The sequence below is a fragment of the Carcharhinus amblyrhynchos genome, chromosome 25, assembly GCF_965287045.1.
Source record: "Carcharhinus amblyrhynchos chromosome 25, sCarAmb.v2.hapA, whole genome shotgun sequence".
Lineage (NCBI taxonomy): Eukaryota > Metazoa > Chordata > Chondrichthyes > Carcharhiniformes > Carcharhinidae > Carcharhinus > Carcharhinus amblyrhynchos.
In genome coordinates, this window is record NC_137348.1 from 6,647,306 (window position 1) to 6,663,914 (window position 16,609).

The 16,609-nt window shown below is 46.1% G+C and overlaps 1 protein-coding gene across 3 annotated transcripts in view; it reads left to right on the forward strand.

The window, feature by feature from the left end:
- Nucleotides 1-1,822: 1,822 nt before the first annotated feature.
- The window catches only part of usp20 (ubiquitin specific peptidase 20), a 64,152-nt gene continuing 49,365 nt past the window's right edge, over nt 1,823-16,609 (forward strand). For 2 of the 3 annotated variants that reach the window (XM_080212424.1, XM_080212426.1), the window contains exons 1-7: nt 1,823-1,976; nt 5,739-5,836; nt 10,813-10,866; nt 12,771-12,833; nt 13,876-14,007; nt 15,019-15,121; nt 15,822-15,891. In XM_080212424.1, coding sequence (XP_080068550.1) covers nt 5,756-5,836; nt 10,813-10,866; nt 12,771-12,833; nt 13,876-14,007; nt 15,019-15,121; nt 15,822-15,891 — 503 coding nt within the window. In that variant the 5' untranslated portion in view covers nt 1,823-1,976; nt 5,739-5,755. The remainder of the gene's footprint in view (nt 1,977-5,738; nt 5,837-10,812; nt 10,867-12,770; nt 12,834-13,875; nt 14,008-15,018; nt 15,122-15,821; nt 15,892-16,609) is intronic. The other variant, XM_080212425.1, reaches the window with a different exon arrangement.

The following is a 16,609-nucleotide window of genomic DNA, read 5'->3' on the forward strand; positions in this document are numbered from 1 at the left end:
GGAGGTGGGTAGGGTGATGGGATTTCTCTGTTGGGTGGGGGGGACAGAGTGTGGAATGTGGGATTGGCCTGTGGGGTGGGGAGTAGCTTCAGACCTGTTTCCCCCTCCCCACCCCCCACCCCCCACCCCCCAGGCCTACTCCCCCTCGCACACCCTGCAAGGCTGTGGGGGAAAGGTGAGTGTTAGCGCTGGGGGTGGACTGATAGCCCTGGGGGAGGGGGGGTAAGGGGGAGGGTAAGGTTGGGGGGGGTAAGGTTGGGGGGGTGGGTAAGGTTGGGGGGGGTGGGTAAGGGTGGGGGTAAGGGTGTGGGGGGTGGGACATTCCTGGCGGGTGGCAGTTTAAAGTGGGGGTATCTCTGGGTCAGGGTTTAGGGTGGGAGGGATATCCCTGGTGGTGAGGATATCACTGGGAGGGTAGGGTTAGGGTGAGGGTATCCCTGGCAGGTGGGGGTGTGGGGTTAGAATGGGGGTATCCCTGGGGGCTGGGGTTAGGATGGGGATACCCTGGGGGGCAGGTTAGGTTGGGGTGTATCTCTGGAGGGTGGGGGAGTTAGGTGGGGGTACCCCTGTGGGGTAGGGTTAGAATGAGGGATATCCCTGGGGGGTGGGGTATCCCTAGGGGATGGGGGTAGCACTGCGGGGGGGTGAGATTAAGGTAGGGGATATCCCTGGGGGAGTGGGGGGTTAGGGTTAGGGTTAGGGTGGGGGGATCCCTGCAGGAGTGGGGGGTTAGGGTAGGGTTATCCCTGGGGGGGTTGGGGTTAAGGTAGGGGATATCCCTGGGGGGAGTAGGGGATTAGGGTGGGGGTATCCCTGGGGGGTTGGGGTGGGGTGTATCTCTGGGAGGTGGGGTTAGGATGTGGTGTATCCTTGTTGGGGGGGGGGGGTTGAGGTTAGGGTGTGGGGTATGGATGGGTGATATCCCCAGGGGAGTAGGGTTAGGGTGGGGGATATGGATGGGTGATATCCCCAGGGGAGTAGGGTTAGGGTGGGGGATATCCTTGGGGGGTGGGGGGGTTAGGGTGGGAGATATCCCCGGGGGATGTGGGGTACACATTGCGGGGGGGAGGATGGGGAGAGGGATGGGGTATCCCTTGTGGGGGTTGGTGGGATTAGGGTGGGGGATATCCGTGGGGCCTGTGGGGTACCCCCAGGGGGGAGTGAGATTGGGGTGGGGGTGGAGTGAAGATGGGAGATCTCCCTGGTGGGGGGAGGTGTGAGGTTAGGGTCGGCGATTATCCCTAAGTTGGGGGGGGGGGTGTTGGAGTGGGAGTACCCCTAGCGGGTGGCGTTGAGGTATGGGGTACCCCTTTGGGGGGGGGGTGGTGGGGCTAGGGTGGGGGATATCTGTGGGGCCTGTGGGGTACCCCTGAGGGGGGGGGAGGACAGGGGTTAGGCTAGGGGATATCTCTGAGGGGGGGGGATTGGGTTGGGTTAGAGTATGGGGTACCCCTGGGGAGGAAGTGGGATTCGGGTAAGTGATTTCCCGGGGGGGGGGGTTAGGATGGGAGATCTCCCTGGGGGGTATGGGGTTAAGGTAGGGGACTATCCCGGGGGGGCGGGGTTAGGGCAAGTGCAATGCTGTTTCTATTGTAAACAATGCTGTATCATTCTGGAACTGGAGTCTGAGTTGGCGCATGCGCAGTGCCCCCGGCGGTGACGTCACAGCAACCCCTGCAATCCGCTCGCATCCGGGTAACCGGGCAGCGGGAAACTACAATTCCCAGAGACCTCCGCGGCACTCGCTGCGGGCTAGAGGCTGCCCGACATCCGGGGTCTTCCCTCCGGCCTGGAACTACAACTCCCAGCGCGCATTGCGCCGCTCCCCAAGATGGCGGCGGCACGGCTCGCGCTCCTTTAGCGGAAAATATTAAAACGGGTGGAGCAGGAACCCGGTCCCGCCGACAGGCAGCCAGCACCGCGCTCAGGGCTGGAGGTGTGTTTCAGCATCCTTTATCCGTTTTTGAAGGAATGAGGTGTGTTTGCAAAGCTGATGAGCGGCGCTTTTGTGCTGGCTTCAGTTGTCATCGCTGAAGAGAGAGATAGGGGGGAGGGTGTGTGTGCATGTGTATGGGGTGAAGAGAGGGGGGCGGGGGGGGGGTGATGTGGAGATGAAGGGTGGGGGGGGTCTGGAGGGGAGAGGGGCGTGGGGCGTGGGTCGGGTGTGGGGGGGGCTGGAGGGGAGAGGGGCGTGGGTCTTGGGGGTGTGTGTCGAGAGGGGGGGGGGTCTGGAGGAGAGGGGGGTGTGGGTTTGGTGGGGGGGAGATCTGGAGGAGAGGGGGGTGTGGATCAGGGTGGGGGGGAGATCTGGAGGAGAGGGGGGTGTGGATCAGGGTGGGGGGGAGATCTGGAGGAGAGGGGGGTGTGGATCAGGGTGGGGGGGAGATCTGGAGGAGAGGGGGGTGTGGATCAGGGTGGGGGGGAGATCTGGAGGAGAGGGGGGTGTGGATCAGGGTGGGGGGGAGATCTGGAGGAGAGGGGGGTGTGGATCAGGGTGGGGGGGAGATCTGGAGGAGAGGGGGGTGTGGATCAGGGTGGGGGGGAGATCTGGAGGAGAGGGGGGTGTGGATCAGGGTGGGGGGGAGATCTGGAGGAGAGGGGGGTGTGGATCAGGGTGGGGGGGAGATCTGGAGGAGAGGGGGGTGTGGATCAGGGTGGGGGGGAGATCTGGAGGAGAGGGGGGTGTGGATCAGGGTGGGGGGGAGAGGGGTGTAATGGAGTATAATGTTAGCAAGTGTGAGGTTATCTACTTTGGCAGAAATAATAGTAGAAGGGATTATTATTTAAAAGGTGAAAAGCTGCAGCATGCTACGCTGCAGAGGGACCTGGGGATCCTTGTGCACGAATCACAAAAACCCAGTCTGCAGGTGCAGCAGGTGATTAAGAAGGCAAACTGAATGTTGGCCTTCATAGCGAGGGGCTAGAATATAAAAGTAGGGAGGTCTTGCTGCAACTGTACAGGGTACTGGTGAGGCCGCAGCTGGAGTACTGTGTGCAGTTTTGGTCGCCGCACTTGCGGAAGGATATATTGGCCTTGGAGGGAGTGCAGAGGAGGTTCACTAGGCTGATACTGGAGATGAGGGGGTTGGCCTATGAAGAGAGACTAAATAGACTGGGTCTGTACTCGGAGTTTAGAAGGATGAGGGGGGATCTTATAGAGACGTATAAAATAATGAAGGGGATGGATAGGGTAGAGGTAGAGAGATTCTTCCCGCTTAGAAAGGATAGCAGGACTAGAGGACACAACCTCAAGATAAGGGGGGGACAGTTTAGATCGGAGTTGAGGAGGAACTTCTTCACTCAAAGGGTGGTGAATCTCTGGAATTCCCTGCCCGTTGAAGTGGTGGAGGCTACCTCGCTAAATATATTTAAGTCACGGGTAGATGGGTTTCTGATAGACAGGGGAATTAAGGGTTATGGGGAGAAAGCGGGAAAGTGGAACTGAGCCACTTCAGATCAGCCATGATCTTATTGAATGGTGGGGCAGGCTTGAAGCGCTAGATGGCCTACTCCTGTTCCTATTTCTTATGTGTGGGTTGGGTTTGGGGGGGGGTGCGGGGGTAGGGTGGGTCAGCTGGTCAGGAAGGGAATCTGGAGGGGAAGGGGTGGGGGAGTGGTCTAGAGTGGAGGGGACATGGGTGGGGGAAGATCTGGAGGACGTGGTGTTTGTACCTGGGGAATGTAGGGGTGAGGGGTTGGTGTGTGTGGGGTGGGGTCTGGGGAGAGGGGATGTGTATGAAATCTGAGGTGACAGGGTGTGTCTGTGAGAGTGTCTGGTGAGGGTAGGGGGTGGTGGGAGGGTGTGTCTTTGTGTGGTGGGGTCTGGGGTGTGTGGTGGGGTCTGGGGTGAGGTGGTGTATGTGTGGAGGAGTCTGAGGTGATGGTGTGTGTCTGTTGGCGGGGAAGGGGTGTATGTGGGGGATCTGGAGTGATGGGAGGGTGTGTGTGGAGGAGTCTGGGTGACGGGGTGTGTGTGTGGGGGTGTCTGGGGTGAAGAGAGTGAGTGGGCGCTGTCTGGAGTGAGGGAAGGTGGGGGTGGAGCCTGGGTTGAGGTGGGGATGTTATGGGGGGTCTGGGTTGAGGGGAGGGGTGTGTATGGGTGGGTCTAGGGGTGAGTAGAGGGGATGTTTGTGTGTGGGGGGGGAAGCGGGCTGTGTGAGGAGAGAGGGCATGTGTATGTACATCTGAGGATGAGGGGTGAGTCATGTGAATGTGTTTCTGTTGGGGGGTGGGCACTTGTCTATCTGGGGGTAGGGGAGATGTGGGTAGGTTGGTACACATGCGTGTGTCTGTTTCTCCACTCACTCTTAGTCAGCATCACCTGCATTTTCAATCATTTAATTTTTTAAAATGTTAACCTGAGACTTCTGTGACCGAGAGGGGAAAAAAATAAAACACACGTCCTCTTCAGCTATCAGTTGTGGGGCTGGTATGAGAAGAGCTGTTGAGAATGAATATGACATCGTTGATTTTGAAAGATGTGGGTCTGCTGTGATAAATATTGCTGTCTGCAGTCACTGTCCTTGCTCGGTCTGGGGGAACCTTTGCAGAATTGCACCTTCTCTTGACCGTACAAGCACAGACTCCTGAGTGAGTCTAATGACAGCCCAACCAGGGCTCACTCTAGGTTTGATTTTCTTTTGGGTTGATGGTTCTTGCACAACCAAACAAGATCAGCTAGGGAACAGATCCTTCAAAGTGGTAGAGTGACGTTATGTCCCTCAGATTTAAGCTAAAATTATCTAAGATGACGCCATAGAACACATTCATAAAGATGCATCTTTCTGTTTTACAAGATGGCCATGAATGGTAGGTTGAAAGCTACCGTCAAACTGATTTACTATTTACCAAAAGAGAAAATGCTGGAAAATCAAGTCTGGCAGCATCTGTAAGGAGAGAAAAGAATTGATGTTTCGAGTCCAGATGACCCTTTGTCAAAGCTGCTTTGACAAAGAATCATCTGGACTCGAAACGTCTGTTCTCTCCTTGCAGATGCTGCCAGACCAGAGAGATTTTTCAGCATTTTCTCATTTGGTTTCATATTCCAGCATCCACAGTAACTTGCTTTTTATCCAGTGGTTTACTATTTACCTGAATCTGTCTATAAAGGCTGTGAATTAAGCCAGTGTGTAGCTGACCCCCATGAAGGCCTCTGCTCAGTCCCAGACCTATGCTGGGACAAATTGATTTCGCTCTGAGTTACGGTTTGGGTGTTGTGCTTTGGTCCGTGGGCCACAGATTAAAGAGAGTAAAAAAAAACTCCTGCACCTGACCACTATCTGAGGGTTCCTGCTGGAGGTGCCTATGGTAAAAAATCTTATTCTTATATGTTGGATTACTTCAGCTGTGTAACGTTATGTTATTTTATAAGGTTGCCACTTATGTGGAAATGTTTTCAATATATTTACAATTAAAGTGCACAAACCATAGTTTTAAAAGGTATTAGAATGTGGAATTGGAGTCAGACAAGCTGCATGCGATCTATGAAATAGTCTTTTAACTGGCAGTCTCACTGGACATTTTGTGTGGGTTTAACGGTCAGTGGACTGGTCAAGATGTACTTCACATTCTGAACCCTTCCTCTAGACCTGGCAGCCTCGTTTGTGTTAATAAGTACTATCTTTAAGCTAGGTGAAGTTGAAGACAAATTCATTCACTTCTGTGCTTATCTAATTATATTGTTTCATAGGCTGTCCAATATAAAGTTTTGATCTTGATAGCTGCAATTCTTATTACAGTGCTAAAGTTTGGGAAGATGTCTAATGCTACTGATATCTGTCCTCATCTGGATTCAATAGGAGAGATCACTAAAGAGGAGTTGTTACACAAATCAAAGGTAAAAAAGATTGCTGATTCAGTGTTTTACCGCTCTATAAAGTATATGCAGCCTGAAATGTGGCTGAAGCATTTTATGATCACTGCCGGTGCTGAATAATATCTGTACTGCCATGTTAGCAATAATTATGTAGATAATGTGGCCATTAGTAATGTCCTTTCCTTGTCATACTTTTGGCTCAGTTCAGCACTTTCTCCTCCAAGTCAGAAAGGTTTGGATGGAAGCTCCAGTCCAGACATGTAAGCACTAACCTACTGCACTGATGTGTCAGCCTACTTGAGCAAGTAATCCACTGAGTTGCTGTCTTTTGGATAAGTCATTAACCCATCTGGTGTAAAAGACTCCATGGCACCATCTGAAGAAGTGCAGGAGTAAAATAGAAGTTTTTAAGTTTATTTATTAGCGTCACAAGTAGTCTTTAACACTGCAATGAAGGTACTGTGAAAATTGTCTAGTCGCCACACTCCGGTGCCTGTTCGGGTACACTGAGGGAGAATTTAGCATGGCCAATGCACCTGACCAAGACGTCTTTGGACTGTGGGAGGAAACTAGAGCACCCGGAGGAAGCACAGCAGACACAAAGAGAACATGCAGACTCCGCACCGACAGTGATCCAAGGTGGGAATTGAACCCAGGCCTCTGACACTGAGGCAGCAGTGCTAACCATTGTGCCACCATGTCAGTGATCTGTTCTTGCAGCTGGGAAAAGCTGGATTTGGAAGAATGGGCAGAAGAACAAAGGGAGGATCTTTGATGTGGTGGGATGGAAAAGTGATTAAATGTCAAAAGGTACAAGGCCAAAAGAAGAAGTCACAGGAAGAGTAAATAAAAGCAGGAGATGTCTAGGGGAGTTGAAAGAATGTCAGGTCTTAAATAGCTACTATCTGAAAGCAAAACCAAGGAAATGAGAGAGAAACAAGAGGAAAAGACCAAACCAACAAAGAAAGAGAAACAAAGCCAAAGGTGAAGGTTACAGCCTGAAATTGCTGAACTCAGTGTTGAGACCAGGAGGCTGTAAAAGTGTCCAGTCAAAAAATGTGCTGTTATTCATCAAGCTTGCGATGAGCTTCATTAGAACACTGCAGCAGGCCAAGGACAGAAAGGTCAGACTGGAAGCAATGTAGAGAATTAAAATGACAAGGTGGCAGGAAGCTCATGGTCTCACACTCAGACTGAATGAAGGTATCAGAGTTGTAGAAGCTTGTGGCCCTTTTTTCACCTAAAAGGAAGAGAAAGTTTTTTTTAAGCAGTGGGTGAGATGACGAATGCAATGAAACTGCAGGCCAGGACGTTTGGTGTCCTCCACTGGAGGGAATAATTTCACTTGTGCATCTTTCTGCCTTTTCAAGATCTTTTGGTTTTGAAGATTTGAATTAGATCGTCAATGTTCCATTTGCCTTTTTCATTGTGTTTTGTGTTTGTGCGTTGGCATCCAGTGATTTGTAAATGTATGCCAAAATTCCTTTACTCCTGTACAATCTTTGGGGTCTCACCATGAAGCTTCCTCTTTTCCCCAATTCGGTACCCTCTTGCGTCCCCATTAGAATTCCTTCAGGCACCATTTTACTCACTTGTATATGTCCCTTTACATCTTCCTTTTCCCATGCATACAATTTAATATGCCATTCAGCTTAGTATCATGTACATTTCTTATGCATGTGATATTTTTACACATGGGTACACCACTACCATGTGCAAGTTCTGTTCCAATTCCCATACCATCTTGACTTGGAACTGTATCACCACTCCTTCACTGTCGCTGGTTCAAAACCCTGGACCTCCCTAACAGCACTGTGGGTGTAATTACATTGCATGGACTGCAGCATTTCATGAAGGTGATTCATCATCACCTTTGCAAGGGTGGTTAAAGTTTATTTATTTTATTGACCACAAGTAAGGCTTACATTAATGCTGCAATGAAGTTACTGTGAAATTCCCCTAGTTGACACAGTCCGGCACTTGTTTTGGGTCAATGCAACTAACCAGCATGTCTTTCAGACCGTGGGAGGAAGCCGGAGCAACCGGAGGAAACTCGCGCAGGCATGGGGAGAACATGCAAACTCCACACACTGATCCAAGCTGGGAATCAAACGCAGGCCTTGGTGCAGTGAAACAGCAGTGCTAACCACTGTGCTACCCATCTTAGGGCTAGCCAGTGACATCCACATCCTGTGAAAGAATAAATAATTTTAAAAAGCGATACAGAGGCCTCAGTCTAGCAGTGGGGATTATCAAATTATTTCCAAGATAGTCTTGCTTAAATGTCTTTGAGTAGACATGTTTTATTGATAGCTTGGTAATTCAGCTCTGACAATTGGACCTAAATTTTAAGCAAATTTTGACCTTTCCACTTGCACTGCAGAAGGGCATGTCTGCAAGTAGCAAGCTTCAGTTTTGTTTTAATCAGGAGCCATTACAATAAGTTATTTATACACCAGTTTCCTACTTCAGAATTTAAGTGAAGGGCACTAGTTAATGTATGCTTAATGTTTGTTTTTGAAAAGTGATGTAACTGCATTCACAAGGAGATAACATTGTTTACTTCAAAAATAGACCTGCTAAAATGGGGTGAAGGTGTGGGGGGTGGCAGTTAAATGAAGTTCAGGACTTTTTCCTTTGGCAGCTAAGGAAATAATAAAATAGTATGTATTAATTCTTGTTCCTTCTGCACCAACCCCAGATCTATTGTCTCACTTCAGTTCATGTAAACACAATCGTGTAGGCCTCAAAACCTACAGGTACTTATGAAAATAAGGACCTGGTCTTCTACTGAGCAGCAGCTGTTTCTTGGGTGGTTACTAAAAATAAGTGCTACTTTATCATGTTGCGTTAACCCACTATGAATTTGTCTAAACTCGAGTCTTGTGAGTCAGTAATTAATACTTGCCACAGACGATCATCCAATAAGCAGAAATTGCTCCTGCAGGAACTTGTACCACACCTTATTTCTTCACATCGGGTAGTAACTGATATGTATAAATTTTTTAACAAAAGTTAAGCTGTCATCTTTCCTTACAATGACATGGAAAGCCTTTAAACAGCAAACACAATAGGGTAGTACTGCAATAATGACAGAATTTGGAAAGCAGATTTGCTGGCATATATGCAATCACCACAAATGCTTCAATTTGAATTTGACTTCCATAACCTAACTTCAGGATTTCAGTGAGCAAATTTCTATCCAAACCTCTGATTTTGGGCTTGGGCCAATAAATCACTACCGTGCAGTTTTAGTGTTACTGCACGCAGACCCTTACTCCGTTTGATGCAGAGAGCAGTGCACCCTGTGTGTCATGTACACGGTGAGATTTCAAGAATCGTAGAATGCTCAGAAATCAAACCAATCCATCCGATTGGTCTGTGCTGGTGTTTATGTTCCATGTGAGTGTTCTCCCACACCTCTCCATCTCACCAAACCAACATTTTTTTAAATTCCTTTGTTTCTCCAGTGTTTAACTAGCATCCCCTTAAATGATCTTGCAGTATTTGCCTGAACCACTTGTGCTTATGCTTATGTTCCCTCCATAAAACAATCTCTCCTGAATTTCCAATTGGATTTGTTAGTGACCATGTTGTGTTTATAACTTTGGCGTCTCCTCACAAGGAGAGGTTGAACATACAATCAATGATGTATTTTAATCCCTCTTTAGCATTATATTTTACGAAGATAGTTAGCATTTACCTAAAGCAACTTCTTCCAAATTGGCTGAGTTGGCATGATTCGCATACCTCCATGCCTATTTCATTGCATTCCTAACTTGAGTACACTGAAAAATATTGTCCCTTGTGTCTAAGGGACAAAATAAGTAGGCACTGCCAGTACTCACTGTGTATACCAAAAAAATTTTTGGTGCATTCTGAAGAACACACATTTGAGAGTGAGAATCATTAGCAGTAGAGATGATATGGACAAGAACAACAAACAAAGAACAACCCAGCACGGGAAACAGGCCCTTCGGCCCAACGAGCCCGTGCCGCCGCATCCTCCTACACCTACTCTACCCTGCGTGTCTGCGAGTGGAACCCCTAACTTAGCCAGATTCAGGGGAGAATAGTGTCAATTTGGTAAACCAATCAGCCTAAGAACACATCTTTGGGGTGTGGGAGGAAACCGGAGCGCCCAGAGGAAACCCACGCAACCACAGGGAGAATGCGCAAACTCCCACAGACACAGGCCCAAATCCATGTATCTGCACAGCTAGCAGTGCTAGTCACTGAGCTGTTGCGGCGCCCGTCTACTGGTCCAGGATCAAGCACACACACCGACACGAAGTACTAGGCCACTCCCGGAACCTCCAGGAGCAGCCCACGCACGACCCACTGTGTGCATGCCCCTCATTTGACGACAAGGTGGACCTCCACCTGCGGAATAAAAAGACAAAAACAATAAAAAGAATAAAAAGATAAAAAGACAAGTTACTAGTAAATTCATATTGTGACTTTCCTCTGGTCTGTTTAAAATATTCTTCAACCTAATATCAGTTTTAAATTGCCTTTGTGTAACCGTGTAAATGATTTCATTTTCTATTAGAGTTGAAATGTTGCCAAACTTTTCTGGCTCGTGCATGGAGAATGCAATTTCTTGTCTATTTCGGTTCTCCTTGTGCAATAAGCTGTCTGTGAAGTGTTCTCCAGCACTGGCACAAACCAGTGCAGACAATACTGCTATTATGTCAGTCAATATAGATTAATGATAATACAAAAGCTAAATACTGCAGTTGCAAGAAATCTGAAATAACAGAAAAGGCTGGAAATACTCAGCAGGTCAGGAAGCAAGAGTGACGAGAGAAGGACCATTTGTCCTAATCCTCTGCTTTCTATCAGTCAGCCAATCTGGTTCTCTACCCCCCAACCCCCTGTTATCTCACCTTCTGGATCACATTTGGGAATTCTCTCCAGCCATGTTTGACATCTTGTAAGATTGTAGCTTAAATAAAATAATTTGAGATTATTAAACAGAAACCTATTTTCCTCAGGGAACATGCCAATCCTGTGGTGTTGGTGGACCAAACCTATGGGCTTGCCTTCAGGTAAGGAGTGGTTTCTATTGCATGATATTATTTCTGTGCTTACAGAGGTGACTTATTACACAAATATGGTCCCAGACTTAGGACTAACTTTCATGCTAGCTAGCTACAGTCTTGGTCCAGATAATAAAACCATATGTGAATCGAAGGATTAAGCACTTGCTGTTCGTTCCTGAATGGGTTCATATCTTTGCTGTCAGGACTTAAAATTGCAATGACTGAGGATCAATTTGTAAATCCCTGATGCTTTTATAGAAGAAATTGCTTCGGGCACAATTTGAATGGAGATGTTGAACTGATTAACAACGGCAGTCATCCTTTTATCAGACAACGAGGCACTTGACATCAGCATTTTGAGCATTCATATGTTAAAATTTATACTGTGCAAGTTTGAGACCAGGAAAGATGGCTCCTTGTGAAAGGACCCCTTGATAATCTGTGTGTGAAAGAGGCAAGCAGAAATTTTGCTATTTGAGTCAATCCGGGCACTTCACTTCTTCCTTTTTGCAGAAAATAAGTCACCGAGTTGGTGTTGATGCCACTACCAGGGAAATAAATATTCACCAAATCAGTTATCTAGCACTGGACTCATCTTAACTCTTTACATTTAACTTACTGGGCAACCGGTTGCAACTTGACAAGTCTGCTTGGACGCAGATATGATATGGAGTTGCTGGTGTTGATCCGGGGTAGGCACAGCAAATAGTCTCTCAGCACTAGGTTAAAGTCCAGCAGGTTTATTTGGTAGCATGAGCTTTCGGAGCACCGCTCCATCAGATGACTGCAGGATTTGTTTCATTATCTTGTAATTGAGACTGTCTATATATGCCCTGTTTGTGAAACAAATCCTGCACTCACCTGATGAAAGAGCAGTGCTCTGAAAATTCATGCTACCAAATGAACCTATTGGACTTTAACCTGGTGTTGTGAAACTACTTACCAGGGCGTAGATACTTCTCAGCGCAAGAAGTAGTCATCTTTGGAGGAATCTGGATTAGAAGGCTAGAGAACCCAAGGTAGGATGGGAAGAAACATGGAATAATTCGAAAATGTAGATAATGTTGAAGGCAGCTATCTGGGGCATGGTGAACTCATTTTGCTGGGAGGGGATGGGGGGAGCAATGGAGATGTAGTACTTGGTGCTGTTGGGAACACGGACAAAATGGAGCTGTGCATTTACACTTCATTGTCATGCACTGATGAATAAGACATAGGTTTGTGACCATGATTGCTGCTGGAGTCACTTTCTGATCAGTGCCATGAAAGTGGGGCAGGGGGAGGCCAGAAACTTCCAAAAGCAGAAGTGAAGAACTGGAGACTAATCTCCTCAGTTAATTCTCTTTAAGAACATAAGAAATAGGAGCAGGAGTAGGCCATCTAGCCCTTCGAGCCTGCCCCGCCATTCAACAAGATCATGGCTGATCTGAAGTGGATCAGTTCCACTTTCCCGCTTTCTCCCCATAACCCTTAATCCCCTTGCCTACCAAAAACCTATCTACCCGTGACTTAAATATATTTAGCGAGGTAGCCTCCACCACTTCAACGGGCAGAGAATTCCAAAAGTGCTTCACTGACTTTAGCTGCAAAGTGTTTTGGGATGTCCTGAAATCCTAAAAAGTGTGATATAATGCAATTCTTTCACTTCTGCTGTCACAAGAATGCTAATAAAGGTTTGTGAGCAAATTTCAGTTATGGATCTATAGACAGAGGTTAGAAAAATAATAGCGGATATAATGTACGTAATTCATGCACAACTTAAAAAAATTATGTTGGAAAATTACAAACTTATGGGAACACAAAGCAAAAGTGTCTGGTTTCAGATGGTTTTTGTTTTCTATTTGCTTTTCCAAACTGTTTTATTTGTGATCCTATTTATTGCTTATTTTTGTCCCCCTTTTCCCAAACAGAGTGGCTGCTCCTATGTAGGATGTGGGGAATCGTATGTCGACCACAGCACGTTACATTCTCAGGTAATTGACGTTTTAAAGGAGAAAATTCCACTCATCCTATAGCAAGGAGGCAGGGGATAGATAAAACTGCAGACTTCTCCATAAATTGTGAGGGGTTGCACATTGCTGCTTTATTTCACTGCAAGATACATGCTTATTGCTGGAAATAAGCTGAAATTGATTTTGTTTTTGCCCCCTCCCCCATTCCCTTGTCATTCTTGTAACACTGCCCTTGCATCAGACGCTCTTGTGAGTTGGCCAAAAACATACAACATTTGATCCCAGTTCCGCTGATGAATTTGAGTACTAGACACCATGGAACTGGATTTGACTAGAAGCAGGCTGCATTGGCTGTCCCAGAAGACCAGTCGTCTTTTATTTAACTTTCCAACCTCATTATTACAAGAGGTGGCAATCTTCAGTGTTCTTATCAGGGTTCTTCGCTCGCTGAGGTTTGAGCCCCTATAATGATCGTTGCAGGCTTCTATTATTGGAGCTAATGATGTTTTCATAGAAAATTTGCATTGTAAAAGTACTCTTCAATGGAGTTTAACTGGTTAATCTGTACGATTTATTTACTTGGGTGTTTTAACAGTCCAGTTGCCTTATTAGATATTTAATTCTCGGGCTTAATTTGAGTGGACCAGTTGTCTATAATTAACACAATTCTTGTTTAGCATGTCAAATGCTACTTTCAAGGCTGCACTGAACTTTCAATAATTGCCAAGAAAGGAAATTTGAGGAAAAATAATCTTGAGACCAGAGAATGGAAAATAAAGAACCTCACTAGAGACGAGCTGCTGTAAAGGAATTTAAAAAAAAATCCATGGAGCAATGAGATGATTTAAGGGAAGCTTTGGAAGCTGGATAAATCTGTTTGACTTCAATAAAGTAACACTTTGTCAAAAGTGATGAGAACTCGCACTCTGTAAACTTTCGGTACATGCTATAAAAGTATTTTCGAACAAAGTTACGACCTTTCTCCCCCTCATGAGGTTCCATCACTTGCACTGTCAATCAGTCAGATTTTTCTTTGTTCCCAAAAAAAAAACCCCCACTGCAGGCCAAGAAGCATAATCTGACGGTGAATCTGACTACGTTCCGAGTGTGGTGCTATGCCTGTGAGAAGGAAGTTTTCCTGGAACAGCGACCTGTTGCACCAAGCCCAGCGTTGTCAAGCAGGCCAACAGAGCAGGTACTGCGCAGGGGTATTACTATGATTATGACAGTAATGAGACAAGTACTGCTGTTTGAGATATCATTTCTTTATCCGTAGTAGACTTTATTATTTGAAGACGTTCAGCAGCAGTTTCATGCTGATGAATAGAGTCATGGAGGTTTACAGCATGAAAACAGGCCCTTTGGCCCAAATTGTCCATGCTGCCCCTTTTTTTTTAAACCCTCAAGCTAGTCCCAATTGCCTGCGTTTGGCCCATATCTCTCTATACTCGTCTTACCCAAGTAACACTCTAAATGCTTTTTAAAAGACAAAATTTTACCCGTCTTTACTATTATTCCTGGTAGCTTGTTCTAGACACTCACCACCCTCAGAAAAAATTGCCCCTCTGGATCCTTTTATATCTCTCATCTTAAATCTATGCCCTCTAGTTTTAGACTCCCCTATCTTTGGGAAAAGATTTTGACTAGCTGATCTATGCCTCATTATTTTATAGAGCTCTATAAGATCACCCTTCAACCGCCTACACTCCAGAGGAAAAAGTCCCAGTCTATCCAGCCTCCTTATAACTGAAACCAACAAGTCCCGATAGCATCCTAGTAAAGCTCTTCTGCACTCTTTCTATTTAATAATATTCTTTCTACAATAGGGTGACCAGAACTGTACACAGTATTCCTAGTGTGGCCTTACCAATGTCTTGTACAGCTTCAACAAGACATCCCAACTCCTGTATTCAATGTTCTGACCAATGGAACCGAGGATGCTGAATGCCTTCTTTATCACTGTCCACTTGTGATTCCACTTTCTTTGTTCTGTAACTCTTCCCAGTGCCCTACCATTTAACTGAGTAAGTCCTGAGTAAGGATAGGTAAAGGTAGTTGGACATCTTTGTCACAGTCATTGTATTCGATTTATTTGTGGTATAAAATTATCTGCATCAATGCAAGCACACGTTTGTGATCCAATGGCTCTTGTAGGTTTTGATTTTCTGGCTGAGAGCATTGCAATAACTCAGCATTTTTATTTCAGGGCTCTGGCTCAACACTTGGCAACCATCCATTCAAAACTGTTCCCATTGCTGTTGCAGATGAGGGAGAATCAGAGTCAGAGGACGATGAGCTAAAACCAAGAGGTACTAGAAGTGCAGACTGTCGAGAATGTGTCCGGAGCACAAAAAAGTGCTGAGTAGATAAAGAAGATACTCATTGATATAAATCGTAGTTGATATTGAGAGAGAATTCCAGATGATGATGAAGCTAGTTTGTGTGCAAGCATGTTGCCTTGGGACCAGGGGCTGTCATCCCTGTAACTTTTGTTCAATTTAATAATAATTATTTTCTTAAGAGTATAAGTAAGGGACCCCCATCAGGGTGTGTCCCATCACATTTATTGATTTTTTTTGTTTAATTTATTGATCTTTTTGTTCAACTAAGAGTATATGCACAGTGGTTAGCACTGCTACCTCACAGGGCCAGGAACCCAGGTTTGATTTCCAGCTTGGCTCTCTGTGCGTAGTCTGCACATGCTCCCCGTGTCTGCGTGGATTTCCTCCCACAGTCCAAAAGACGTTGCGTTGGCTATGCTAAATTCTCCCTCGGTGTACTCAGAGTCTGGCAACTAGGGGATTTTCACAGTAACTTCATTGCAGTGTTAATGTACTTGTGACACTAATAAATAAATATATATATACAATAAGGGGCTATCTCAGTTTGTTGTTTTGTAGATAGGTTAATTTGATTTAATTAACTCAAAGTTTATTTCGGAGTAGTCTCAGAATTGACCTCCACATGTTCATTTTTGATTTGCTTTCTCTCCTCAAATCTATCTGCTAGGACTCACTGGGATGAAGAACATTGGAAACTCTTGCTACATGAATGCTGCACTACAGGCTTTGTCCAACTGGTAGGAGAAATTGTGGGGACTTTCATCCAGACCTGGGTGGGGGAAAATGTGTTTTCAATTTCCATTAGTTTCCTGAATATCCACAAACAATCAAATCACGTGGAATGATATACAGCACTGCAGATCAGTCAGTCCGTCATGCCTGTGCTTGTTTTTTTGGAAAGCTTATTCTCCTGCCCTTTCACTATAAACCCTGCAGTTTTCCCTTCCCAATTATTTATTCCCCAAGTATTGTTGCAACTATACAAGGCATTGGTGAGACCGCACCTGGAGCATTGTGCACAGCTTTGGTCCCCTTATTTGAGGAAAGATGTAGTGGCATTGGAGGCAGTTCAGTGGAGGTTCACTAGATTGATTCCAGAGATGAGGGGTTTGTCGTATGAAGAAAAACTGAACAGTTTAGGCCTATACTCTCTGGAATTTAGAAGAATGAGGGGAGATCAAATTGAGGTACACAAAATGATAAAAGGTATGGATAAAGTAAACGTAGAATGGACGCTTCCTCTTGTGGGGCATTCTAGAAAGAGAGACCATAGTCTTAGGATAAGGTGTAGTAAATTTAATATAGAGTTGGGGAGGAACTGCCTCTCCCAAAGGGTTGTGAATCTATGGAATTCGCGACTCCACGTGGATGCTGGGACAGTGAGTAAATTTAAGGAGGAGTTAAACATTTTTAATTGGTAATGGGTTGAAGGATAATGGCGAGAATGCAGGAAAA